The 26747-nt window shown below is 37.4% G+C and overlaps 2 protein-coding genes across 2 annotated transcripts in view; one reads left to right on the top strand and one right to left on the bottom strand.

Annotated features, from left to right (window-relative positions):
- The window catches only part of LOC107757903 (RELT-like protein 1), a 21320-nt gene extending 9064 nt beyond the window's left edge, over nucleotides 1–12256 (top strand). Inside the window, exons 2-7 of the mRNA XM_016575509.1 lie at nucleotides 1858–2058; nucleotides 4424–4498; nucleotides 5706–5757; nucleotides 8817–9062; nucleotides 10534–10669; nucleotides 10776–12256. Coding sequence (XP_016430995.1) covers nucleotides 1858–2058; nucleotides 4424–4498; nucleotides 5706–5757; nucleotides 8817–9062; nucleotides 10534–10669; nucleotides 10776–10799 — 734 coding nt within the window. The 3' untranslated portion in view covers nucleotides 10800–12256. The remainder of the gene's footprint in view (nucleotides 1–1857; nucleotides 2059–4423; nucleotides 4499–5705; nucleotides 5758–8816; nucleotides 9063–10533; nucleotides 10670–10775) is intronic.
- Nucleotides 12257–15489: 3233 nt separating this feature from the next.
- LOC107757895 (uncharacterized) overlaps nucleotides 15490–26747 on the bottom strand; it is a 23533-nt gene continuing 12275 nt past the window's right edge. Inside the window, exons 2-3 of the mRNA XM_016575502.1 lie at nucleotides 22708–22760; nucleotides 15490–16546 (exon numbers count right to left, since the gene is read on the bottom strand). Of these exons, the coding sequence (XP_016430988.1) occupies nucleotides 15814–16546; nucleotides 22708–22739 (765 nt within the window). The 5' untranslated portion in view covers nucleotides 22740–22760 and the 3' untranslated portion in view covers nucleotides 15490–15813. The remainder of the gene's footprint in view (nucleotides 16547–22707; nucleotides 22761–26747) is intronic.

Genomic DNA, 26747 nt, shown 5'->3' with positions numbered 1-26747 from the left:
ATCTGTGGTTATTTTTATTAGCTCAGTGTGAAAAGAGCTTTCATGGAGCATTTCAGTCCTTGGTAGTGCAACTGAAGCAAACAATCAACTATGGGCACCCTTCAAAAGATTTCTGGGATAACGTTGTGGACGGGCACAAGTCAGGAGATGGATACAAAAACGTTTCAAAGGCTTTATCAATGCCTTGGACGAGTCTTAACTTTTTTAAAGAATATAATTTTGGGTTTGAGACTTTAGTCTTTGCAACTTTAGGGATCTTATCTATTCACAAACAGCTTGTTACACTCCAAAGAGAAAGGAAAACTTGAAATCGCATCATATGACCCCTTTAAACATTCCAATAACTTGACAAACTCAGTTGTCTTCCTTGTTCCATGTTATCAAATGGATTTCCCCTTTTTAACAACAGTAAAAATTCTGTTAATTTTCTGTGAACTACAAGGTTGTAAATTGGTGGTATTTGCTTTTGTTGAAGACATAAGCCTGTATTATTTGAACTATTTTTTTTAAATTATTGTTTTGCAGTGGAATTCTTGAAGAGAAACTACATTACATATGATTCTGCAAAGAAATATCCAACAAACAATCAAATCACACAATAAGAACACTAGCGCTAACCAACTCCCATGAAGCACTGCGAACAATGTGTAGTCAGTCTCCCTACACACTCAAACTACTTAAATACACACACACACACACACACACACACACACAAATAAATATACTAGAGTCAGGAGGAAACCGCTCAGAAAGACTACAAAGAGGTCTACAGCAACTCTGAAGCAGCTGCAGGAAATTATGACAAAGAGTGGTCATTGTGTGCATGTGACAACAATATCACAAATTATCCACAAATGTGGCTTGTATGGGAGGGTTGCAAGAAAAAAAGCACTTGTCAGCATAGAAGGAAAAATGGATGGGGAAATGGATTCTTGAGGAAAATCTGCTGCCCTCTGCCAGAAAGTTGTCAATGGGGAGAAGGTTTACTTTTCAACATGATAATGACCCAAAGCACACAGCATTGGCCTAGTCAGAGCCCAGACCCCACTGAAAATCTGTAGAATGACTAGAAGACTACAGTCCACGATCAGTCACCATCAAACTTAACTGAACTTGAGCAGTTCTGTAAAGAAAAGTGGGCACATATTGCAAAGTCTAGAAGTTAGTAGAGAAATATCCCAACAGACTAAATGCTGTAATTAAAGCAAAAGATGGTTCAACAAAATACTGACACAAAGGGGTGATCCTTTTTCCAACTCAGTGATTCAGATTTTTTATTTATTTATTTATTTTTTGTTTTCTGATATGTTGGTGTTGTGTCTTTTACTTGGATGTTATAAGTTGCACTGAGTAAATACAGCTGGAACAAAAACTGAACTGAAAAACAAAAACTGTCCGTCTTCATTTCAGGCTGCAAAGCAACAAAATGTGATTTATTTTAAAGAGGGGGGGGGTTTCTATAACAACTGTATAAATAGCGCTGTTGCAATCATGAACCATGATTAGCTACTTGCTATTGCTAGTCAGAAGCTGCATCCAAAATCGTATATATTCCGAGTAGGTACTTCTGCTAAATAAGTAATTATTTCACAACTGTTAAAAAGGAATGTTCTGTATAGCATGAATGTATGTATGAATGTAATCTGGACGTACTGCATCCGTCAAGTTGTCATTGTCATGTGGAGTATACTAGCATATAAAAGCCAACAGATATGAAAACAAAGCCCCGGAACTGTCAGGTGTTGTAGTGGGTCAAACTGTCTTTGATTTCAAACTATAAAATCCATCTAATCCGTCTATCAGTTTGTACCGTATAGAACTTTTTTTTTTGTATTGATTAATTTCTTCTCTCTTTAGATGGCTATGGTGATGGGAACTCCGTTAACCCAGAGTATATTGCCTTTTTTTTGGTGCTTTTCTTCTTCCTGCTGGGGCTACTGGGTGTCCTTATCTGCCACATCCTGAAGAAGAAGGGGTACCGCTGTACAACTGAGGCAGAGGAAGATGTTGAGCTGGATAAAGAGGACGACGAAGAGGAGAACGATCCAGAAAAAGGAGGTGAGGGTGTTTTGCTGACATTAGGTTAACATTAGATTGCATATACTGACCATGTTTCTTGAAACGGCTGAAGAAGGTCAAACTTCCTCTCAGACAAATGGCACTTCATTATGCAATTCCTGTGAGTTTTATTATGGACAATACAATCAGTCGAAGGACCACTGAAGGTTACAAGTGGATGCGTGACCTCATTCCATGGTGTTTCAAGTGCTTGTGGGATGGTGGATTTAAGCTGACATTTATATTTTATTTATATTCAGGCCACTTGGAAGCAGTTTTGTTTTTCTTGTTTTCAGACATTCTTTAGGAAGAGAGGTGAAGAAATGTCATGGAAAAGAAAGACTCCCAGAAATGTAGCCTCCCCTAACACACTTGCTATCATGCTTGTCTTATTTTATCTCATTAAAGTTGCTCATCTTCTCGTTGTTTTGACACGCCTGTGATTGTATCTTGAGTATTCACATAATCAGTTTCAGTATCATCATTTATAGACTGGAGAACAGACAATACTTTATACTCCGCTGCTGAGTCGTGTTTCTTCATCATCCTTCCTATCACCGTCTTAGGGAGTTTTTGGGAGTTGGCTATAGCATAAGGCCCTGCCAAAGTCACATCACGTATGCTAAAGAATACATTTAAACTTTTACCAGCTATAGGAAGAGAAATTCAACTTGACACACCTTGTGGTTCAGAACTGGGCTGGCCACAGCAGTGCAAATTGTATTGTTCTCAGTGTTCACTTTGCTCACACATTACTGTTTGTAGTCGTTTTTGTCTTTGCGTCATTTAAAACTGTATATTTGTTTGTGTACTGCTGCTAAGGTTGTGTCTAGGGCGCATTTTAGCTCCAGTAAACTGTCCCGCATTCTCTTCTTATCATCTTATCATCCTCAATTAAGATATAGGATCTACCACATAATTTTTTTTGTGTATTTTTTTTTCAATTGTAAGTCTATATGTTAGTTTGCATGCTTTTCTAGGAATGTTCATGTGGCATTGTCTGAATTCTAGGAAACTTAAAAGTGTGTGTGTGTGCGTGCGTGCGTGCGTGTGTGTGTGGACTTGTTTAACCTGACACAACCCTCTCTCTTTCTTTTACTCTCTCTCCTCCTCTTTTTCTTTGTCTTCAAATCTTTGGATCATATCTCATTGCATGTGATTCAGCACTAGTTACATATATATCCCCCCCCATTCAATATAGCTTTTTTTCAGTGAGTAGCCAAGGCAACATTTCTTCAAAGCCTTTCATAATTTTTTTTAATCTAATATCTATTTTTTTTTGTTTTATATTAGTTTTATTACAATTAACAAAAAAATGATTTTAATAGTTTTAATTATAGTTAACAATTAGTAAATATAAATGCTGTTAACAATGCTGTAAATGAGACTAAGATTAGATTTCTTTTTGAATTATTTATTTATTTGTTTGTTTATCAGAATGTCTTTTTGAACTAGTGAGAGTAATCAGAGCCACTCACCCACTTCTATGAGCTTGTGCTCTCATCAGGATCTTTGGGCTCAGTGGATGGGGTTTATAATGATTGTGGCTCGGATTAGAGAGAAACTGAAATGCAGCTTTGGGGTGATAATTGTGGGTGTAATTTGTTGTTGTTGTTGTTGTTAGTAAACCTAGACTGTATGTATTTTGTCAATGTGTATGGAAATTATGTAGCTGTAGATTAATACATGCAATAAAAATAAAAAGTAACAAAAACAGAAGGCAGATCATAAACGTTATATGACTCCAGAACTACACATTTCCCCGTCTGATCCTCAGCTGTGAGAGCAAATCCAACACAGGAAGTCTGTCCCTTCCAGCAGGGGCCCATGGCTTCAGGAAGGACATGGGTGGTGTGTGTGTGTGTTTTCTGTAAGCGGCCCACTCTTGAGTTCGCCATCTCTTCCATCTCCAGATGCCTTTATGAGGCCTTTCACTGATGCCAACAGACTATATTTATTGTTAGTATTGTAAATGTTAGTTTTTTTTGCGATCATAAGCAAGTCCTTTTTAGTACTATTGTGTCAGAAAATACAATATTTCATACCGCCTGCATATTGAGTGTCATTAAATAACAACCACTAATAACAGTTGGTTTATGATGGCAGTTTGAGACAAAGGCTGTTAAACCCGCACACTTTTTATGGATGATTTGTGCCGCATTTCTGCTTTGGTTCTGCTTGTATGACATAAAACACTAAACCAACTGAGTGGGTCTTTTTGCTTTTCAAAAACGGATGTCACTTTTAATTCAATGTTCACTTAATTATTTTCTTTTTCTAACAAAGGCAAGTTGACCAATATTCAATAGCTCAAAGTATTATTCTTCCATTTTTAACACAACCCATCTCTTTCTCTCTCTGTCAGATCTGAATGACACCTTCAGTGAAGGCAACACTGACACAGTGGGCCGAATTGTTCACTCCATCATGATAAATGAAGGTGAGCTGAATGAATGTGTGGATAAAGATGAGTTTAGGCATCACTAGATTACACACTCATTACACTGAAAGGTCATATGAGCGGTTTGACAGACCCTCTTTAAGATTAGTCCAGGACATAAGGCCTTTCAGAACTGATAACATGTCTTTGTGGGTTTTTTATTTACTGAGGGAAATATGAGGTGTAACCAGTCAGTCACATTGATTGTAATGCAGAATTAATTGTGACCGAGCATGAACAATCCTCAGCTGACCTCAGAGCAGTAAATCATCATGAGGTCACCCCAGACAACATATTCTCTCAGTTACAGAGTTTTTCCCCAGGTTGATTCAAACATCTCCATTAATTGACTTTCCAGTAATGAGTTTGTTTATCTTGATTTCTTGTTGATGCCTGTAGAAGGTGTTGTCTGGTTCACTTCAGGCTGTGTGACATTGCATCGTAACAACTTCAAAGTGTACAAGAAAAGTTAAGTTGTACATAAAAAGGGGAAACTGATCTGAGAATGAAATATAGATAAAAAAGTGGAACTGGTTTTGGTCTGTTTGAACCTGTTTAGAAAAACATCAATGGTCACTCCATGGTGACACCATCTGATCAACAGCATTTTAAACCGTTTCGTCCCCATTAGTATGACACGAACTGTGGACAGGAAGTGATATTACTGCTGCATGTGTCTTGTGTATTTGTGTGTGCATCTTTCATGACGCTCCATGTCCACTGTTTGGTCATGGTGCATGCCTAGCAACACATTATCGTTTCAGAAACCGACATATTCCTGCATATCTAGTGGATGTTTAATAAGAAGGTATATAGCAGTCAGCATCTTAAAATGGATAAGATGTTCTTCTGTGTAAACGGAAGGAACTGAAAGTTTTGTGAAGTGCTAGTCACTTTCATTGCCAGTGATTGCACAATTCATGTGCCACTGTGCGAAAATGTTAACATTTTAAAGTTGATCGCCTTTTTGAAGGCATTTTAAATTGAAACTACCCCGATGTCATTTCAAAATGAAACCAAATGATAGCTTGAAACTACGCTCTGTCCACTGTAATTGCGAATATGTGCTGCAGTAGTAGTTGCATCAGAAGGCAGTCGGCTGCTTTCATTAGTCAGAAGACTTCAGTTTGCTTAATGGTTCTGCATCTGAGGCTGCAGACTCTCTGTGCTAATTTAAGAAGTCTCTCTCTTTCATTTTTTTCACCAGCCAACTCCGACGCACTCAAAGCCATGGTTCAGGACAGTATAGAATCGGAGGGGTAAGACCTTGTTGTTTATGTCTTACCTATATTTGTTTTCTGTTCTCTCTGTAATGGTGTCCTGAACTGGCATATTTAGTAAAAAACCTAACAAATTCATTTCCATTATTCATTTAAATTCACCTTATTATGGTGATAATTCAATATGTAGTCTGTTCAGTTAGAACAAAAAGCTAAGTAGAAGTATTTTCACTAGCTCTCAGCATATTGGATCCTCACTGTATATAAACTTTATATACAGTAATACAGTAGCATACTTGTAAAACAAGCATGAACGTTTCATTAGACATGGATGTATTTGTTAGCATACAAAACTCAATAGGTGTTTTGTAAGTCAGTGTCCCATCTCCCCACAAGATGGCGATGTCACTTCTTAAATAACGGCAGCAGCACAAGAGGGCAGACAGAGTAGCATTGAGGCATAAAGGTGGTTCTGTCTGTCTCATATGACACATTTTGGGGGAAATCACCATGAAGCACAAAAGCATCAATCACTGACACCGCTGCAAGCCAGAATTAGATCCAGGAAGACTTTCAAAACCACATATACAGAGAAGTCACAGAATATGAGTCTGGGTCGAGCATTCGTCTCACCTTAAGATGTATGTAAATGTCATTGTGCTCTATTTTATCAGCATTATGACATCAGTTTATAGAAGGTGAAAGTTAATTGCCTAGTACTGAAAATGTATGCTGTGACATCAAGATTAAGGTCCTTTTTAATCTTTTCAAGGGATCTTCACTTTTTTTAAAATCTCAAATTGCTCATATACCTGTACTGCACCTTATTCCTGTAGCATTTCAAAATACATGAGTGAATGTTTATTCATCCTGAAATGGTATATTTGAACTGTTTCATGCATCTTATGCAATTCACAGTCTTACACATCAGTCACTAGATTAAAGGGATAGTTCACTCATAAAAAAAAAAAGTTCTGTCATCATTTACTCCCTCTCATGTCATTACAAATCTGTGAAAGACAAATCTGTGAATGACAATTTTATTTCCGCAGTGGAACAAAAAGGAGATAAATAAACTGGTTGCTTTCAAGCTTTAACGAAAAGGGCCATAAAATCTTAAAAGTGGTCCTAAATGTGTACTTTAAGACTTCTGAACTCATATGATAGCCATTATTCAATGATAATCTTCCCCTCCATTGAGCTTTTAACTCAAGAAAACTGTTGGGACCAGATCAAATCAGTAAAAGAACCTGAATGAATCATTCCGATGAAACCAATTCACTGAAAACGTATGAGAAAAAGTACAATGCTACATTTTAAATATATATAAAAATAAATGTATTTTATGATACCTTTGTGGTGCCTTTTATCGAAGGATATAGAAGAATTCTTCAAAATGTTTCCTTTTGTGTTCCATGGAAGAAAAGGTTCATATGGGTTTCAATTTGGGGAATTCCTTTAATCCTTCCTTTTCCCCAAATGTCCTCCTTTGACGTTGTGTGTGTGTGTGTTTCAGTTGGTCTGAGTGTTCATGTGAATAATAGATTTGAGTTGAACAATGACGTCACTCTGCTTGACACACTGTATAAGCAGCAGAGTGGATTTGATTCCTACTATTTTGAACACAAGTATGAGACCAAAAAATAGAGACTGAAAAGAGGAGCAGAGCATCGGGAAAGTGAAAGGTTTAGAGCAATCAGATGCTGTGACAAAAGGAGCTCAGGATGGAGTGATTAGGAAGTCAAGAGAAGAAGAGGAAAATAAGGAGTGGTGCTCAAAATGAAGGGTGATTGGGTGTTCTGCAGAGGAGATGTTGTGCTGTCCATTCTCCAGACAATTACTGAGCGCACAGGGCATCCATGGGGACATGAGTCCGGGGGTGGCGCTTGAGTGGAGGGCTTTGCAAGTTAAATGTCAATTTACATGCTTGCAAAATTTATTTCGTCAGAAGTCAGTGGCTATTTGTAAAAGTTCGAAAGTGAATAAAGATGCTTTCTGCAGCTAGCAGTGTTGAAAAAGCTGCTTTAAATTATGAGTAGGTAAATGTTTCACTTTATCAAGAGCCGCATTCTTTTTGTTCTGTGCATTATCAATACACCGCTGTACAGTTTTACCCCAAACAGGCTGGATGAATCAGCCTGAATCTCAAATCATTTTGGATCGCTCTGCTTATCGTTTGATGCATTCCTCAAAAAGAACTGACTCAAAAGAATGAATCTTTTGCCAGCTGGGCATTTCATTTAATATTTTAAGCATAGTGATATAGCGTTTTGTGTCGCTACACTGCTACTTGGTTGAAAAAGTAGCTCGCTACTGAAAATGTTACACTATTTTAAAAGTAACCTCGCTACTGAAAAATGTAGTTCGGCTAGTAACATGTAGTTAACTTATAGCGAACTCAACACTGGCAGCTAGAAGGTGTAGTTACAACATCTACCAGCAGGGGCTAATGAGACCATGGCAACCAGCAGAACCTTGACCCCCTAATGACTGCTTTAAAGTGACAATACCTTTTTCATTCAGTGTTTACACAGTAAATGATCTAACTAACTGATTTCACGTTTTAGTTGTGGCTTCCATTGCAGAACACACCGAATACACTTCTGGTGTTGTGTGTGTTTGCATGCGTGTCTCTTGCTCCTTTGTTCCTCATAGTCCCTCTTGCAGGTGGCAGTTGAAGTATCTGTCCTGCTCTTCCTCTGCCTCTCAAATGAGGCACACGTGCATATGCACACAGAGCAGAACAACATCCTGCAGTGTAATGAAGACAGATAAGAGAAGGACCACTGCATTTCCCTCTTTTTTTTTTTAGTTGGCAGAGTGGAAGGACAAAATAAATAGAGGGAGAAGGAGAGAGGAGAAGACGGATAAAGCAGCAGGGGAGAGAGTTGGTCTGTCTTTTAAAGTAACTGCTCCAATTGTGCTGTATTTCAGCTAAAATATAGTACCTTTCAGATATAGAAGCAAAAGCTTTCAGGGTTTAGTGAAAGTGTAGTGTAGTGTTCTCTGTTGTATGTACCAAATTTTGGCAAATGTAACTAGTTCGTCATGCAGTTTCATGCAGTTAAGCTGATATTTTTCTGTTCAATTTCCTACAGTCGTCCTGTGACGCCCACCTCTCCAAACACACCCGCCAGCCCAGAGAGCCCTGCACTGCCAGGGTTGCCACCCAGCGCAGCCAAACACACCTGCAACCACCTGCACACCATCGGAGGGATCGGAGGACATAAGAACATCTGCAACCGCTGCAACCAGAAAAAATGGCCTCTGATGAGACGCCCATCCAGCAAAAAACTGGACATACGCAGTTACGTAGGAGAGGTCACAGTGCTGTCTGTAGGCAGGTGTGTGTTACGTACAACACTTTATATAGTTATATATAGTGAAGTTATATATAGTGAAGTGACGTGTGGCCAAGTATGGTGACCCATACTCTGAATTTAACCCATCCAAGTGCGCGCACACACACACACACACACACACACACCGTGAACACACAGCCGTATTGTTGCGGCGCCCGGGGAGTAGTTGGGGGTTCAGTGCCTTGCTCAAGGGTCTTACCTCAGTCATGGTACTGAAGGTGGAAGAGAGCTCTGGTTATTCACTCCCCCCACCGACAATTCCTGCCGGACCTGAGACTCGAACCTGCAACTCTCTAACCAATACAAGCCACGACTGCCTTGTATTGGCTCAAGCTCACAGCATTCGGCGCAAAGCTGTCAATGAGGTTATAGTTGGGCAATAAATTGATATTGATATTTATCTGAAAAAATAGAAAGAAGAAATATAGCCTATATTTAGATGATTAGAGGTGTTTCTAAAAAGTCTGGATGTACTACACATACTCAAGCAGGCATCACGCTCATGGTGTTTTCAGCGTCTGCTGTCTCACTATATGAGGACACTCCACATGAACTTCATCTCTACAGTTTTTTTTGTGATAGTTCATGTTACAAGCATTTCATTGTTTTATTTGATAAAACCTATTGCATTATACAATTCAAAAGGTCTTCACAACAAACCCGCAAAATAATAGGTTGTTGCAACTTGTAGAAATTATGACTGAAATGTATAACTACTACTATTTTTTTTGTATATTAAAATGTACCTTTCAAAGTAATAATAATAACAAGAAATAATAATTATACAGTGAATGTAAACATTATACATTGATTTATTACTATTATTAATAAAAGTAAAGGTAACACTTTATTTTGATGGTCCCCCATTCTACTGATTATAAGTAACTTTGCAATCAACTTATTTCATGAGGCCCTAAATTATAGCTACTCTATGTACTGTATATATATATATATATATATATAAATAAAAACAAATTGTGTTTACTTTTACTTTCAATTTGTGCTTTATTGGCATGACAATTCTATGAACAATTTAAAATTGATTGTGGTGTGTGTGTGTTTGTGGGTGCATTACTGATTTGTTGACTCCTCCCTCTTTTTGTGACTGGCATTTATGTATCTTGCTGCTAGTAATCTCTTTTTTCCCATAATAAATATTGAAGTTGTGTTTTATTGTTTAACATTTTAAAGTCAGGGCAAAGTGTTTCAAATTTTGGATACGATTTCTTTCTAATTTCTTCATAGTTAGGGCAGCGGGTGAGAAAGTGTTGCTCTGTCTCCACTTCTCCATGGGTACAGTATGGGCAGATGCGGCTTTGGGTAGCCAGTTCTGTCGATATCTGCCCGTCTCTATAGTCAGAGTATGATTGCTCAGTCTGTACCTCGTCATTTGTCTTCTTAATTTATAGTCTTTCACTATACTCATCATCTGTTACATCTTTCTTTCCTCTAGATTCCGGGTGACAAAGTGTGACCCCAAATCGGCCCGGGATAGGCGGACATTGTTGATCACTGAGCCCAATGGTAGTGTTCCCCCTTCACCTGCTAACGCTGACCCCCCTGAACGCATCACAGGCCCAAAGTCACAGGTGACTGGCTTTAGTGTGGAAGAAAACTAATGCAGGTTAAGCAAACTCTCCAAAGAGTTCATCAAGGGTTATTTTTATCCTCGTTTTGTGTGTTGTTTGTCTTTAGGATAAAGGAGGCAGTGCAAAGTGACATCTGTAGAGTTCCAGCAGCTTCTCGGGTGACATTTTAAAAAGATTTTAATCGGGAAGTCACACTTCCAAAGAGGACTAAAGAGAGGGAGAACGCCTCAAACTGTGATGAGAGATGTGATGATGGAGGAGGAAAAGAGGATGATGGATGCGAACCCTCCTTTCTGTCATGTCAGTTGTGGAAAGGCAGCAGAAGCCATTTTATATAAATTAACCTGTCACCATGCCAACCCACCTTTCTCAAACACCCTTGTGTCATTATCAGTGGCGGATGGCGTCATGTGTGACTATGAGCGTGTCAATGTTTAATCCAAGCTGGCGTTGTGGTCGGAGATCTTCGCCATGTGCCTCTTTGGGCTACTTCCAGGAAGTGGGAAGTATTGTTCAGGGTTTTTTTTTTTCTTTTTCCTTTTTTTCTTTTTCATTGCAAGCTGTGATAAACAGAAAAACAGAGCCATGAAATTTCTCACTGGTTACAATCCAGACTAAACGTTTTTTTCTTAACCTGTTGCCATCTTAAATGGACTGGGCTTGATCTCTTCACTATATACACCTTTTCACCTTTGTTTTTTTTAAAATAAATTAAATTGTCTTTTGATAACATTTTTCTGTAAACCAGTGAAATTGCATATTTAATAGATTAATTTATAAACCTAGCACACCTTACCCGACTGGAAGTTTGCCTGGTGATGTCTGGTCTGGGACAGAGCACTGCGATTCAATTCACCATTCTGCCGAACACTCAACAGTTTCGAAATGTTAAACATTCTTAGTTTCATGATTCTGTATAGCTTGCATGTGTCCACAGAGTTCAGAGGCTCTATCAAGTCTGTAGCTCATTTAGTGATATAATGTCAAGCGTACACAAATAGATAAGACTATATCCTTCACTATACTTCATATTATTATCTTTGAAAAAACAAAACAATCTATGGTACCACAAAAAAGGTAAACGTGTCTTTGCTTTAGTGCCAAGCATAGGCAAAGAGGACCAAAATATAGGACTTTTAATAATCCTGAGTATTTTAACCAAAACTCCAATAAATATACAGACTTTTTAAAATGTATTTTGCCTTTAATTAACATTGTCATTATTGTGCCACTGATTTCGTTTTGCCTTTTTTTTTTGCTCAAACACCGTACAGGTAGACTTCAAAATATCTATAGGCTTTCTAGCTCATTGCACATGAGCTTGAAGTGCTGGAACGAATAGTTTAAATAAATGTTGCTCATAGACTTCCTGTTCAAATTTTAGTTAAAGGTATTCATACTGAAATGATATTAACCTTACTTATCTTAATGTGTCACTTCAAGTACTGTTGCTTCTGAAATCGACAAGAATTACAGAAACATGAAGATGTGTAAGAAGAATTATTTAAAGAAAATGAGTGAGAATGTGCTGTTATATTTTACTGAAGGTTTTGTACCCAGTATTTATACATTAAAAGGTTAAACACACCTTGGACTGGTTGTTTTGATTCTGTTGTACCCACAAGCCACCATCACGACACTTTCCCACACCGTGTACTTGCACATTTGCTACACTGAATGCTCTGAGGTCAGTGTAAGCTCAAAGATAATGGCTTTAAGAAACTTTAACTTCTCTATGTCCTGCCAGCGTTCTCAGCACGACAAACTCTCAGAGCCTTCATTCATAGTGAGGCGCAAGAGGTTCTTGGATCTGTAATACGTTTTCTAGAGCTGGACTGTGGCTAAAGATCAGTAAGAGTCTGTTAATAGGTGACTGGTGCAGCACTAATGACCTTCAGGTCTGTAGCTTTTCCAAAACTCAAAACGCTGAAGGCCTATCTTTCCCATCTCTCCGTGACTGCTGCCTACTTACTCATGACCTACTGGAAAGTATGTGACCTTGTGCATTATATAAAAATTTTTTTGTGTGTGAGTCGAGGACTATTTTTGTACTTTATGCATCAGGATATTTCTAGGAAGAAGGAATCATTAAGCAACAAGAATGTGCAGTAACTGTATGAGTCTGGAGCTTATAAATGGTTAACCTGTGGAGTATTATTAGTCTGCATATGTTTTTGGATTTGTGAATCATTAACTCAAGCCCACACAGACTTTAAAGAGATGTAAATGCTCAGCAACGCAGCAGATTTATTCAGGTTGTTTCATGTTGTCTGTGCTGTATGTAGAAACGGCTGGACCTTTGGTGTTGATCATTTGTGTTTGGCTATAAAGGAAACTGAATTCAGGTTTTTAGTTATTGCACAAATGGTGTATTTAACTTGTAATACTTGATATCGTTTCTATTTTTCTATACTGGCTATAATTTATATAGTCAGTGATTTTTAAGAAATCAATATTTTTATTCAGCAAGGGTGCACTGAATTGATCAAAAGCGATGCTAAATATATTTAGTGTCACAAAACGGAATTTAATTTAATTTCAAATAAATGCTGTTCTTTTGAACTTTCTGTTCATCAAAAAGATTGCATGACGATGTCCACACAAAGGTTTGTTCAATTGTTTTTAACATTGATAAGAAATGTTTCTTGAGCATCAAATCGGCATTATTCAAATGATTTCGGAAGGATTGTGTGACTATTCTGAAGACTAGAATAATGGCTTCGTTATCACAGGAATAAAATACATTTTGAAGTATATTAAAATAGAAAATAATTATTTTGAATAATTTCACAATATCCCTGTTGTATTTGATCAAATAATTGCAACATTGTTGCATATTAGAGACTTCTTTCAAAAGAATTGTAAAAATCTTAACAACCCTAAACTTTTGAACCGCAGTGTATAATTTAATTTCTGAGACACTTGTAAAACCCTCTTGTAAATAAAAATAATTATTTGGAATTTTAATAACCACATTTGCATTTTTGGCTTCTATTGTCTATGACTAAACAACACAAGTCAGGGCTCTATAAACACCAGATACCCAAATGATATGACTTGCTCTTACTCGTCAAACCAGATCCGATTCTCTTTTATCCAAAAAAACTGGTATCAGTATGGCCTCTTGTACTGTTAAAAGCAACCTTTACTTTTAGCGATCAAAGCATCAATTTAACTAAGATTGAATACAAATTTGACAAGCAAATCATTAAAGAAATGTTTTTGCTGTATCAAAACAACTGACTACGAAAGAGAAAAGACAAAAAGACGGAGTTTGAAACGGACTACAGAACTACAGGACGAAAATCTTTTGAAACCGTTCATAATACAAGCCATTTAATGGTTGCATATGATGTTATACCCAGTCAAATGTGGCTTATTTTCACCCTCACACTCATTAAATGTATCATCATAATATAAAATGGTGCATAATATCTGTATCTTAATCATGTATTTTGTATTTTGTCGTGAGACATTTGCAGAATTGTACAAACCTCACAATTCCCAATATCTGATCTCTTTGGGTTTCAGCACAATATAGCAGTCATACACTTCAAGACTATGTCTTACTGGCCAGTGAGGCTGGAGGGAGATATCATTAGGTTATATAAAAGGCCCTACGGCATCGTTATCCACAAGACAGAAATGTCAAAAGATTACATCGCAAGTCTTATGATCAAGCACATTGTTTTTATTTTCCCCAGGTTCATGTGACAATTCTGTCCTCTGGTAAAAGCAGAAAGAATGGAATATAAACAGCAAATTCACTGTGAATGTGCACTGGATTCAAATCATTCAATGCAGTCAAAATGTCATCATTAGAAAATCAGTTCCTGTCAATTACATTTACTCAATAACAGGTTTAAAAGAAATGATTCTGACCAACACATAAAGTTCAACCAATGGATACTTGGTAAAACATTTGGAAATACTCAATGACCTTCATAAAGATATCACAAAGGGGTATTGTTTTTTTTACAAAATTTTTATTCTGAAAAAAAACAAAAACATTTCTTTACTAATGTATAGAAATGTCTGCATGAGATATATGAGTGTCATACGGTACAATTAAATTAGTAGGCTTCTTTTTCATCAGGCCTCTCTGATAGTTAACCAGGACTAGTTATGAATACAGCCTCTGAGTGTACAGCATCAACTACCATCACTGGCCTGATTCCTCAACACACTGCTTTTAGAACATACAAAGTGCAACATGAACATAAATATACAAGGACAAATCTCATGAAATCTACCATGAATGGATCATATTTCAAAAATGTTTTTGCACTGTACTATTAAGATTCTTTGCAGTCTTTCCCTCTCAAATTATCTTTACTGTCTATACATAAAAATTTAAGAACAGTCATTAAAAATATAGAATAAACTTATAAAATATAATTTCCTTTTTTATTTTAGGTTGAAATATGTTTTCATGAGATTCACCCACAATTCTTGCTGCACATTTATGTGCATAAATAAAGCACGTCGTCCTACAGCTCTATAAGGGGACTGATGATTTATTCACAGTGTAACAAGCAAGAAATAGCATATTGATCTGTTGAGACTGAATGAACTTGATTTCACTGTATAGAGCAGTTTGATCATATAATCATATAACGTCTCTAAAAGTACAATAAGCACAGAAGTAACCCCACACCAGGACACTGGCTTATTTGTTTTTCACCACCTCTTTGTATAGAAAATGTATGAAAATAGTTGTTATGTAGCGCTTAGATTGATTTAGCCCCAGATCCAAACAGACGCTACAGAAGAAGAGTACTTTCATTATGTTATGGAGAAACAGAGAAACAGAGCTTATTTCATTATGATGCCGTGTACAAAACAGCACTGAGGAAAATCACGCAACAGTACTTTCTGTTTGGTCTGAGAATTGAATTTGTCCATGACCTTCATTTGCTCAAGTAAGTCTCATAAGTGGTCAGTTTTTGTTGTGTAAACAACCAGCAGTTCCTGTTATCAAGTCTTCATTTGATTTTTTTTCCCATTCAAAATAAAAGTACCTACAGACAGGTTGCAGGAAAGCTTCATTTCATGAGCACTATTATTTGGCTGTATTCAAATATGAAGGGTGAGCGAGAGAGTGAGTATGGAAATCTCCCTTGTAGTCACCATTAACTAGTGTGTCACTCAGAATCCTCTCCCGCAGTTGCAGCATCGAGAGCGGCCAAGGCCTCTGCCACCATTGAGTCTGTGACGCTCACACAATCGATCTCTTTCTCTCTCTCTTGCTCTCCTCTCACGATCGAGGGTTCTTCCTTTTCTCTGTCCTCTACCATGAGATTTGTGTCTGCTGAGGAGAGGCTCGTACTGCTGGTGTGTATGTCCACAGACAGCACACTCTCCTCATCGGCCGTGTCCGGAGTAATGGCCAGCCTGCTCTTCCTGTCCCCATCTTCATCCTCCTGTCCATAGGGATAACCATCCGATCCCTCTGTCCCGTCCGTTATCCCTCCGCCGCCCAGCCCAGAGTCTCGAAATCTGTCCTCTCGCTTGCCCGGTTCCGTTCCCAACAACGAATCGTTCTGTATGGGTGGGTTGGTGCGTAAGGTGGGGGCGGCTTTTATGGGTGTCCCCTCGCCCTCGGGCTGGAGGATGTAAAGACTCGGATCACCCTCTGCTGGGCTCGATCGGATCTGCTCGCCTGGAATGTTAGCATGGAGCCGGTTGATGTGGTTGTTGTCTATGTCGAGTTTGGTCGGACTGGGTTGGTTGCTGTATGCCAGGTTGTGGAAGCCCTGTTTCTTGTGAATGTGGTCCACCTCCTCTGGGAATCTGTGAGATTGATACAGACAGCTGCTGGTGGGGTCCCGCTTCTGACCAGGAACTTCTACAGGAGCTGAGGGGTCATAGATGTAACTGCAACAGAGAGGGGGTTGAGGAAAGGGTTTAATGAAATGAACTTCTGGTGGCCTTTTTGGTGGAAATTAATATTATAACCCGGTTAAGATTCAAATAAAGGTCAAATAACACTATAGCAAAGCTAGTGGTCAACCAATACATTGGCCTTGATGATATTTGCATTTTTTTAATTATCACAAAGTTTTTCTGTTTGGCTGATAAGTGTCAGAACAGGACCTTTATTTTGTCAGCACTTAAGAATGCCAGTTCTTGAGCACAGATACACAGGCGCTCCCATTCTTCATTAGTTTACTGTAAAAAATACTATAATAGGATTACAGAATCATAAAGTTGCTCTGTAAAGTATTAAAGGGTTTATTTTGTATATTTAAAAAAAAAGTAATTTTTAAAATATTGATTCATTTTCATAATGAAAAATAAATTGAATTTCAACAATTGTTATGCATGTTGTTTACTATCATTAAACAGTGTGATATTATATTTTCCAGCATCCCCACAAGCTTACAGACGAGAATGGATAATTATCATATACTGTATATCAGCATTATATTATCTATCGGCCACCCTGTTCTCTAACGATATCAGCATTGGCAATCAAATAAACACATATAGTTCTACCACTAATCATTCAACCACTAAACACACTGATGTACATTTGTAGGCCCATCCAAGTTAGTATTACCCAGGTTCCTTTTTTCCATTAGCTTTGGGATTACTCCAGAAAATAATTTTATGAATTTTTAAGTCTAAATACAATAGCCAGAGGAAAAAGCTAAAGCTAGGCTAAAAATGAATGACACCGTGATTGCATGACCTCAATGTGACCAAGCTAATATTCTGACAACTTATTTCAATCTTTAAAATCTACAAGTTGGACATTTTGAGTTAGAATAGTTTGCAACAGGAAGATTATAAACACAGTGAGGCTGTAATAGCAGAATAGAGCAGAGTAGATGAGTTTTCCTGCTCTCAACCACTGTAATCCAATTTAATCATTTGTTAGTAGGGTTTTACTAATGTATTTTATGTAGAATGAAATGTGAAAATATCTTGAGTTTGTGTTCACCACAGACTGCATTTATTTTTTTAACCAAAAACCCATTCACTTTAGGACGATGGAAGTTCAAAAATTCTACTTGTTTCTGGGTTTTACAGTTTTTCTCAAATGATTTGACATATTTCTCCAAACTTAGGTCACTGCTTTCAAAACAGTTAACATAATGATCTGAACACTTTGTAATTATCCTAAACAAATTGTTAGTTAAACAAATTAGAAATCACATGCATAATGTTCTCAAAACACTGTGCACAATGTTTAAGCAAAATGTTTTCACAATAGTTCATACAGCCAACCAAAGCTTTAATATATTAGGAAAAGACAACTGCAACTTTATAAATTGGTTTTACACAAATCACAGAAATGCATTTACCATTTTTCCAAATGCAACAAAACTCTTTCATTTGCTAAATTCTCAGTTGCACTTGATATGTTTTCAATTAGCTCCAAATTGATGACTGCTGAGTAATTAAAACAAAAGAAATGCAAATTTCCTAATTGTTTAAACATTTATCTCAATTACAACAATTATAAAAGAGGAAAGAATAAGAACAAGAATGAGTGAAAGAAAGGTGAAAAGGAAGTGTAATGAGAGGGAGAAGAATGGTGGAAGAGGTAGAATGAGATGAGGGGAGAGGAGGACAGGGTGTAAGAAGAGGAGAAGGAGCAAGAAGAGTTAAGGATGTAGGAAGAGGAGAAGAGGGAAGAGTAGAGGGAGAAGAGATGGGTGGATTGGAGGGGGATGGTATAGTGAAAAAGAAGAAAATGTAAGAAGACATGAACAAAAAGGAAGGGGACTGCAGGGTGGAAGAGAAGGAAGAAGAGGTAGAGGGTACAGATGGGTTTCAAATAAAATCAGAGCCACCCTTGTTGACCACGTTATATCATTGCATTATATCATGGTCTTTCATTGAGAGAAGCCGGCCAGAGAATTCAGCTAAATATAAAATATAACATTTCAGAGGGAAAACCAATAAGTAACTATACCATTCTGGTTCTATGAGTCTAGTCTATTTCTAGTTCTAGTTCTCTACTGTAACTGGCCCTACTTGTTGGCCCTACATTCAGGTGGACGAAAAAGAATGCACAATATTTTCAAATGCACAAAAACATGCCATTGTTGACATGGTGGTCCAGAACAACACCACCAATGCATCAAAGAAATTCAGCAAAGAATAATACAGGACAATCAACCATTTCATAATATTCACCATTGCAGTCCTATCACAATTGTACGTGTTCTAAGAAGAATTCCATCCAGATGAAGCAAGTAAACAACGTGAAGAGCTCAGACAGATTGAAGGAGTTGTGGTTCCAATTGTTCAGGTATGTGCCTGCCACACAATTACTGTACTTTTACTGCAAATACAAAGTTATGTATTTCATGGGCATTATGTATCCATATACTATTACACTCTGGAAAAACTCAGGTGTCTCTAAGCCTAGTGATGTGTCAAAATGGGTACTCAAAGGGTGTATTCACACCAGGAAAGTCCGCTAGTTCACTTGCTTTGGTCCGGACCAAATACAATGTTTATTTTTTTTGTTTGGTGCGGTTCGCTTTCACACTGCCCTTTTTGCAAGTGAACCAGAAACTGTAAACAAAACCACACGTGCTTAAGGTCATCCATTCATTGGTTCATCCATTCAACCGTACCAGAGTTCATTTGGAAGCGGACCGAGACCACCTCTTCAGCTGGGTCTCGGTACGGTTGTTTGGTCCGCACCCGAGTGCGATTGCTGTATTCACACCTGCCCAAAAGATCCGCACCAAGGGGGGAAACGAACTTGAGTTCGATTCAATCGAACCAAACAATACAGGTGTGAATACACCCAAAGTTCGGCAACAGTTATAGTGTCAAGTTTACAATCAATACCACTACTGTCAAACCACTGCAATATTGTACCTTCTGTTCTTTTTTACTCTAGAGGACTTTGGAGCTGGATAGCAGTGCAACTCATTATGATTAGCTGTATGTCGATGAAGCTGGCTTCAGTCTCAACAAAAAACAGAGACAAGAATGGAATGTGATCATGCCACAGTCAATGTCCCTGGACAACAAGGAGGCAATGTCACTATGTGTGTCACAATTTCAACCACTGGTGTTGTGGCACACAATGTTGTCTTGAGCCCATTCAACAGTGAAAGGCTCCTATATTTTTTAAACTCTCTCAATGAAATCCTCTTACCACAGGTCAATCAGGAGCAAATGAATCAAAATTTTGTAGTTTTTTGGGACAATGTCCAATTTCACCATGTAGCACTGGCGCGAGAGTGGGTTGAACGTCACCAACATTTCACCCACCTTTCACCATATTCTCCTTTCCTGAATTTAGCTGAAGAGTTCTTCTCCTCTTGAAAATGAAAAGTATATGATCGCAATCCTTACAACCAAATAAGTCTTCTTCAAGCAATGGAAGAGGCCTATGGAAATGTTGTGACAGAAGCTTGACAGAAGTGTGGATTCAACATCCATGACCCCCCCAATGCATGACTTGTGAGAATATATGTTGTGATATAGATGAAATTCTCTGGCCAGATGTAATTTAGAGACATAATCAAAGTTAGTTAATTCAGTGATTGCAGTACATTTTATTTTTAACTTATTATTTTAAACATTTATTTTTTTTAATCTATTTATTTAAAATATAGAATTTACTTTCTTTGTAGGAATCTCTTTGTAGCAGTTACAATCATTCAGAAGAATGTGTCAAATCGACACATTCCTGCCACACTCTATTAAACACATCTGAACCAGCTAATCAAGACCTTCAGGATCACTAGAAACTTCCAGACAGGTGAGCTGGAGCAGGTTGGTGCTAAACTCTACAGGAAGGTGGTCCTCCAGAATGGACATCCCTGTATTATATTTATATTGTAAAATCACTTTCAGAAACGTTGTTTTCTGACTGTGAAATAATCAGTAATTCAGTTCAGTTTTGATCACAGTCTAGACACATTTCTACCAGTTTCTTTGGTGTTTTCTATATCGCCGTTTGTGCAGACGGAATGCATTATTTTAAAAAAATTTTACATTATTTTGAATAATTTGAGTTTTTCCATGGCAGCCTATTTTTGTAGTATGATTGACTTCAGATTCAGTCACCCCATGTAAAACACCCCACGTAAAATCAAAATGTGGTTGGACTCTTTCTGTCAAAACTCTTCTGAATAATTATCTGCAATAAACAAATAATATTCATAAGTCTGTAAGCAAACATTTTGTTATCCATTTATCCAGCCTCCAATCTTGACCATCATTCCTAATCGTCATCTATATAAATTCTCTCTGGTTGTCAATTTCATCATAATATATAAAATGCTGTTCCTCTTTTGGGTTCTACTGGAAACTGATGTGTGCAGGACATTTGAATGCACTCATAATTTGCATAGCACAGGCAAAGGCCATTACTGACGAAAGCACAACCAGTGTAGCGAAACGACATTTGAAATGACAAACAGGTCTATGAGTTATAACATCATATTGTGTCCTCTTTCCCCTTTTAGGGATTTATTATTATTTTTTTCAACTTATTACATAACACAGTATTTACATTTCTATATTTACACCAAATTACACAACAAACCAGGTATCAAATAGGGAAAGTGTGAATCCAACATAAGAATGAGAGACACAAATCCCAACTTGTGTGTGTGTGTGTGCCAAGTGAGCCTGATGTATTTATGTCAGACACTCCCTGCTGAGATCCTTCTGTTTTTCACTCCCCTTTTCCACTGAAAATCCACATAGAAAGAAAGAGGCATGCAGGTCATTCAGCCCAATGTCAACCTCAGGTGTTCATGTATTTATCTGTCTGTCCTTTGCATGTCACCTGTGTCATATTCCAAACATTTAGTGAATGTCATACAATGTGTTACATGAGATGAATTTTATTAGCTTCATTATAAATTCTCCACGTTTAAGCACCTCAGTTGAAATCCATTTCAGTTTAACAGTTTCGGTGTGGATAAAGTGGAATTTTCCACTGTACCTGGCAGGATGAGAAATTTTACCCTTAGTAAACATTAGGGATGCACCGATACCACTTTTTCCAGTACTCGCCCGATACCGATACCAGTATCGGTATCGGTGCATCCCTAGTAAACATTACCTCCATTAAACAACACACACTGCCTAGCAATGCGAGGCATTTTTGCCTGGTAAAAGTTGCAACAGAGTAGAATGCTAATGTTTATTAGCAGGATCTGACATAATTCAAGAAAAGCCTGGGAACTCGCATTCTATTCACCCTGAACAGGTGCCTGGATTATATACTGTTCCCGGGGGAATGTGTTTGAAAATGTGTATCTTTTCAGCAAATATTGCCCACAACCCTTTGCGCAATGTAAAAAGGAAGTATTGTGATGTTTAAACATTAAGGGTTTCTAATTCTGCTCCTGGAGGGCCACCTTTCTATAGATATTTACCCTGCTTCAAAAACCTGCCTAGATGTTTCTTGTGATTGTGAAGACCTTGATTATCTGGTTCAGGTGTGTTTGATTAGGGTTATAGCTAAACTCTGCAAGCTTTTTTGGCCCTGCAGGAGCAGCATTGGACACACTTGCAGTAGGTAAAAAGGGGTCTTTCTTACTAATCACTTAGAATTATGTACTTTCTCCTCATCACCAGTGGATATAAATTAAAATGTGTGGGTGTTGTCTAATAGATTTGACACAAAGCCAGTCATACTACACACTAATGTTAAATTCCAAAAGAAAGCATGTATTTGTAGTATGTGCATGAGGCAATTTTTGCAGCTCAAACTAAGCCCAGAAATGTGACATTCTGAGGAATTAAAGGGCAGGTTAGAGAGTGTGAATATCTGTGTGTATTTACCGTGAAATAAACTCCCTGCATCAAAACAACCCACATAAATGTTGAAGTGAAAGATACAAACTAAAATAAAATGTCTATCGACAGAGAACAGAGCAGTGCTGGCAGACTGAATCACAACCAAAAACTGGTCCAAGGTCAGCTTTAGAGAAACTACAGTCTGGCTGAGCTGGTGAACAACAGCAGTTATGTGAGAAATATCTAGGATCTTCAAGAAAGAATACTTGAGAATAAAGAATCTCTGCTATTTATACCTTCCGTCTTACCCTTTTATCAGCCTACAGCAACTGCAACCCATCTGGACAGTTGTGTAGAAAACCTGTGGAAAAGCAAAACAGGTTTAGAGTGTGATTGTGTAAATATATACTTGAATAAAGTGAATTAAAGATTCCATGTAGACTATTCTGTGGAATGAAATGTTGAAATACGCAAGTTACATTTATTAAAAAGGTATTTGAAGAATCCAGAGCTGGGCTGCTGAATCAGTGCTTAGGAGAGTGAACATGATTTCAACAAAAGGCTATTCAGTAACTGTGCTAATTCTTCACCTCAGCTGTTGGAACATGAGGACGTGATCACGGTTATATCTGTGTAAATAGACCTGCTGACACGGGAACTGAGAAACTCAAAGAAATCTTATACTCAAGAATAAACCCTGTTTGTCAACAATTGTGAACCATCGCAGACCATCTTTACAAGTGGACCCGGGTATATTTCGCTTGTGCACACCAATCAAATGAACCAAAACTTGGGTCTGGGTTTTTTTTTTTCACCCTCTCAAGACAGCACACTCAATGACAGACAGGCAGAGAAGTGTTCTGATTGGCTAATGTGTTCAGATTATCTTGTGCCGTTTACAAAAACACAGGTATGATCTATCAGAACAACTATATGAATGATATCTGCCAGGCCTTAGAGACATTTTATTTGGTTTCATATTGACATGGCATAGGGAGTTAACTTGACATATGAAATTGTCAGGTATGTGGCTTCAGGACACAAGGACAGTCACACATGTGTTCGTGACATTCTGGATTACTCCTCACAGTGGCCAGTCAAATAAAATGCCATTAATACATCCTCATTTTGTGAAAAGCAACAAAGATGGATTGACCTTTCTACAGCCTGTCGTGCCATTTCAGGCTTTGGCATTTCTTGTGCTCTTTTTATGAGCAAGAAGCCTTGTAAATAATTGATAGTTCAGTCTGGGTAAAGATCCATATAATAGGACAAAGGCACTCCCAGACTCCCTCTCTTTCTCCTGAGACAGAAAGCAGCATGGAAAACAGTCACCTCACGTGTCCCAATGTGTTAGAGACCACCAAACATATAAAGCTAAGAGAGTAATGCAGGAGAAGCCAATTTAATTACAATGTGTTAATTACAATTATTTCATTTCAGTTTTAGTAATTTTGTGATTTTGTCATTTTATTAGTTTATGCTTTTTATTATTTCTAATTATTTTGAATTTATTTTTATTTCAGCTTTAGAAATTTAGAAATTGTATGTAATATTTATATATTTTTATTTCAATTAACCATGTTTTGTAAAACTTTTCATTTTAGTTAACAGTACTGATTTACACAACATTACCATATAATTATGTCTATAAAGGGTAAAAGCAATAATCTGAACCAGAATTGAATGCAATTAAATGTTTATAGTTTAGTATTAAGGAAGCAAGAACTACCTACATGACGTCATTCACCCTTGGCATCACATGTGCTTGAAACTAAGACAAATAAAAGAAAATTTAACAAGTATATCAAGTTAGGCAATATTTGTTGTACTGACAAGCCAGTCACTGTGACAGAAAGGCAAATGGTTTAACAAGTGGAAAAATTCAAAACACACTGCACGTAGACTAGACATCAACATACACTCAAAATACATGCCAACAAACACTCTTTACTGTGAACAGAGTTGTTTTTTTAGTCTATATGATGTCTGTATGTGAACGAAATCAAGAAAAAATATATATACAGTATGTATATATGATGAGAACAAGCCTTCTACCACTAACTTACATGTTGGTTTGATGTATATGTGACATTAATCCAATTTTAAATGCACTGTAAAATCTATTTACTGTTACTAAGCTGCCCTATTTACAAAATTTGGAATACGTTCATACAAAAATAATCCTAAAACTCACACTTCACAGATTTTAGGTCATTGCCATGGACACAACAAACTGGGTCAAGTTTTGCTAGGTGATTAGCAGCCAGATGTGGTATGCAGCAGACACCTGTTTGGCAGCAGGAGTATGACACTGGGCACCTGGCAACCTCTTTGTCATCTGCTAGGGATTATTGCATTTTACAGCAGTCAACATAGCACATAGTCTTCCTTTCCATGAATACAATGACAAAACAGTTTCTTGTGTGGTTAATCTATAATGTGACAACACAATTATTATCAGAATATAAGAAATCACTAATGAACTGATGACCTGAATCAGGTGTGTATAAACATGAAACATGTGCAGGAAAGTTGAGAAGCGCTGATTTAGTCCACTTAAACTTCAGACTACATGACTGGAGAAGTCTGCCATATGTCACCAGAGAGAAGTCAGTCGGTAATTTGGTTATAGTTGTGCTAGTTTTATGTTTTTATTTAGTTTTTTTTATATTTTTAGTTTTAATTTATTTTTATTCCAGATTTTGTATTTCAAATGAAACCTATTTCAGGTCAGTTTAGATGCCAAGGCAACATTTTCAATTTACATCTTATTTTACTTCAGTTTTATTTCAATTAAGGAAACTGTTTTTAGTTTTATATAACACAAGAATAAAAATAATCACTAAAGGGGTAAAAAAAAAATGTGTGAAAATACTAAACAATTTTTTAAATTGGAGCTACGTGACTAGAGAAAACACCCTTTTGCCAAAACTTCAACACCCATAATGCACTTCTGATTTTGTCACCTCCCCTCTGTCAATCCAACGGTCCATGTGTGGGAATACAAAGATGTGTATGTTTGATTTGTAGTTTTTATCAAAAACCCTGGAACTGTAAAAAGCTTGCAGGATGATGCAAAGGTGCATTTTGTGGACTTGTGGACTTCTACGGACAAACAGTCAGTCATATCTTAGTTCAGGCAACACAGAGAAAGAGTATATATTGTTCATTTACAGTGGGTATAGAAAAGAATCACCCCTCCCCCCTTTAAAATAATCACATTTTGTTGCTTTGCAGCCTGAAATGAAGACGGACACATTTGTGACCCTGGACCACAAAACCAGTCTTAAGTCGCTGGGGTATATTTGTAGCAATAGCCAAAAATACATTGTATGGGTCAAAATTATGGATTTTTCTTTAATGCCAAAAATCATTAGGATATTACGTAAAGATCATGTTCCATGAAGATATTTTGTAAATGTCCTACTGTAAATATATTAAAACTTAATTTTTGATTAGTAATATGCATTGCTAAGAACTTCATTTGGACAACTTTAAAGGCGATTTTCTCAATATTTAGATTTTTTGCACCCTCAGATTCCAGATTTTCAAATAGTTGTATCTCGGCCACATATTGTCCTATCCAAACAAAAACATACATCAATGGAAAGCTTAGCATCATCTCAGATGATGTATGAATCTCAATTTCGAAAAATTTACCCTTATGACTGGTTTTGTGGTCCAGGGTCACATTTGACTTACAACTGTGATCAGCTGTGGTCATTTTGATTAGCTCAGCATTAAAAGAGCTTTCCTGGAGCATTTCAGTCCTTGGTAGTGCAACTGAAGCAAACAATCAACTATGGGCACCCATCAAAAGATCTCCGGGATAAAGTTATGGACAGGCACAAGTCAGGAGATGGATACAAAAACATTTCAAAGGCTAGACATATCAATGCCTAGAAGCACAGTGAAATCTATTATTAAAGGGTTAGTTCACTCAAAACTGAAAATTAGCCTGTGTTTTACTCACCCTCAAAGCATCCTAGGTGTATGTGACTTTCTTCTTTCAGACGAATCCATTCGGAGTTATATTAAAAATTGTCCTGGCCCCTCCAAGCCTTTTAATGGGGGTAAGCAGGTGTTGGTCGTCAACAGTTCAGAAGACGTGAAATAAAGTGTGTGCATCCGTAATAAAACATTTGCTACAGGAGGCCTTTATTCACCCCCCGGAGCCGTGTGAGGGACGTTTTATTATGGATGCATGCTTTTTATTTTAGGTCTTTTGAACTGTTGACAACCAACACCCCCAACTTTTTATATAACTCCGATTGGGTTCGTCTGAAAGAAGAAAGTCACATACACCTAGGATGCTTTGAGGGTGAGTAAAACACAGGCTAATTTT

Source organism: Sinocyclocheilus rhinocerous, unplaced genomic scaffold (genome assembly GCF_001515625.1).
Source record: "Sinocyclocheilus rhinocerous isolate Xijiao unplaced genomic scaffold, SAMN03320098_v1.1 scaffold1555, whole genome shotgun sequence".
Taxonomy (NCBI): Eukaryota; Metazoa; Chordata; class Actinopteri; order Cypriniformes; family Cyprinidae; genus Sinocyclocheilus; species Sinocyclocheilus rhinocerous.
This window is presented reverse-complemented; position numbering and strand designations above follow the sequence as displayed.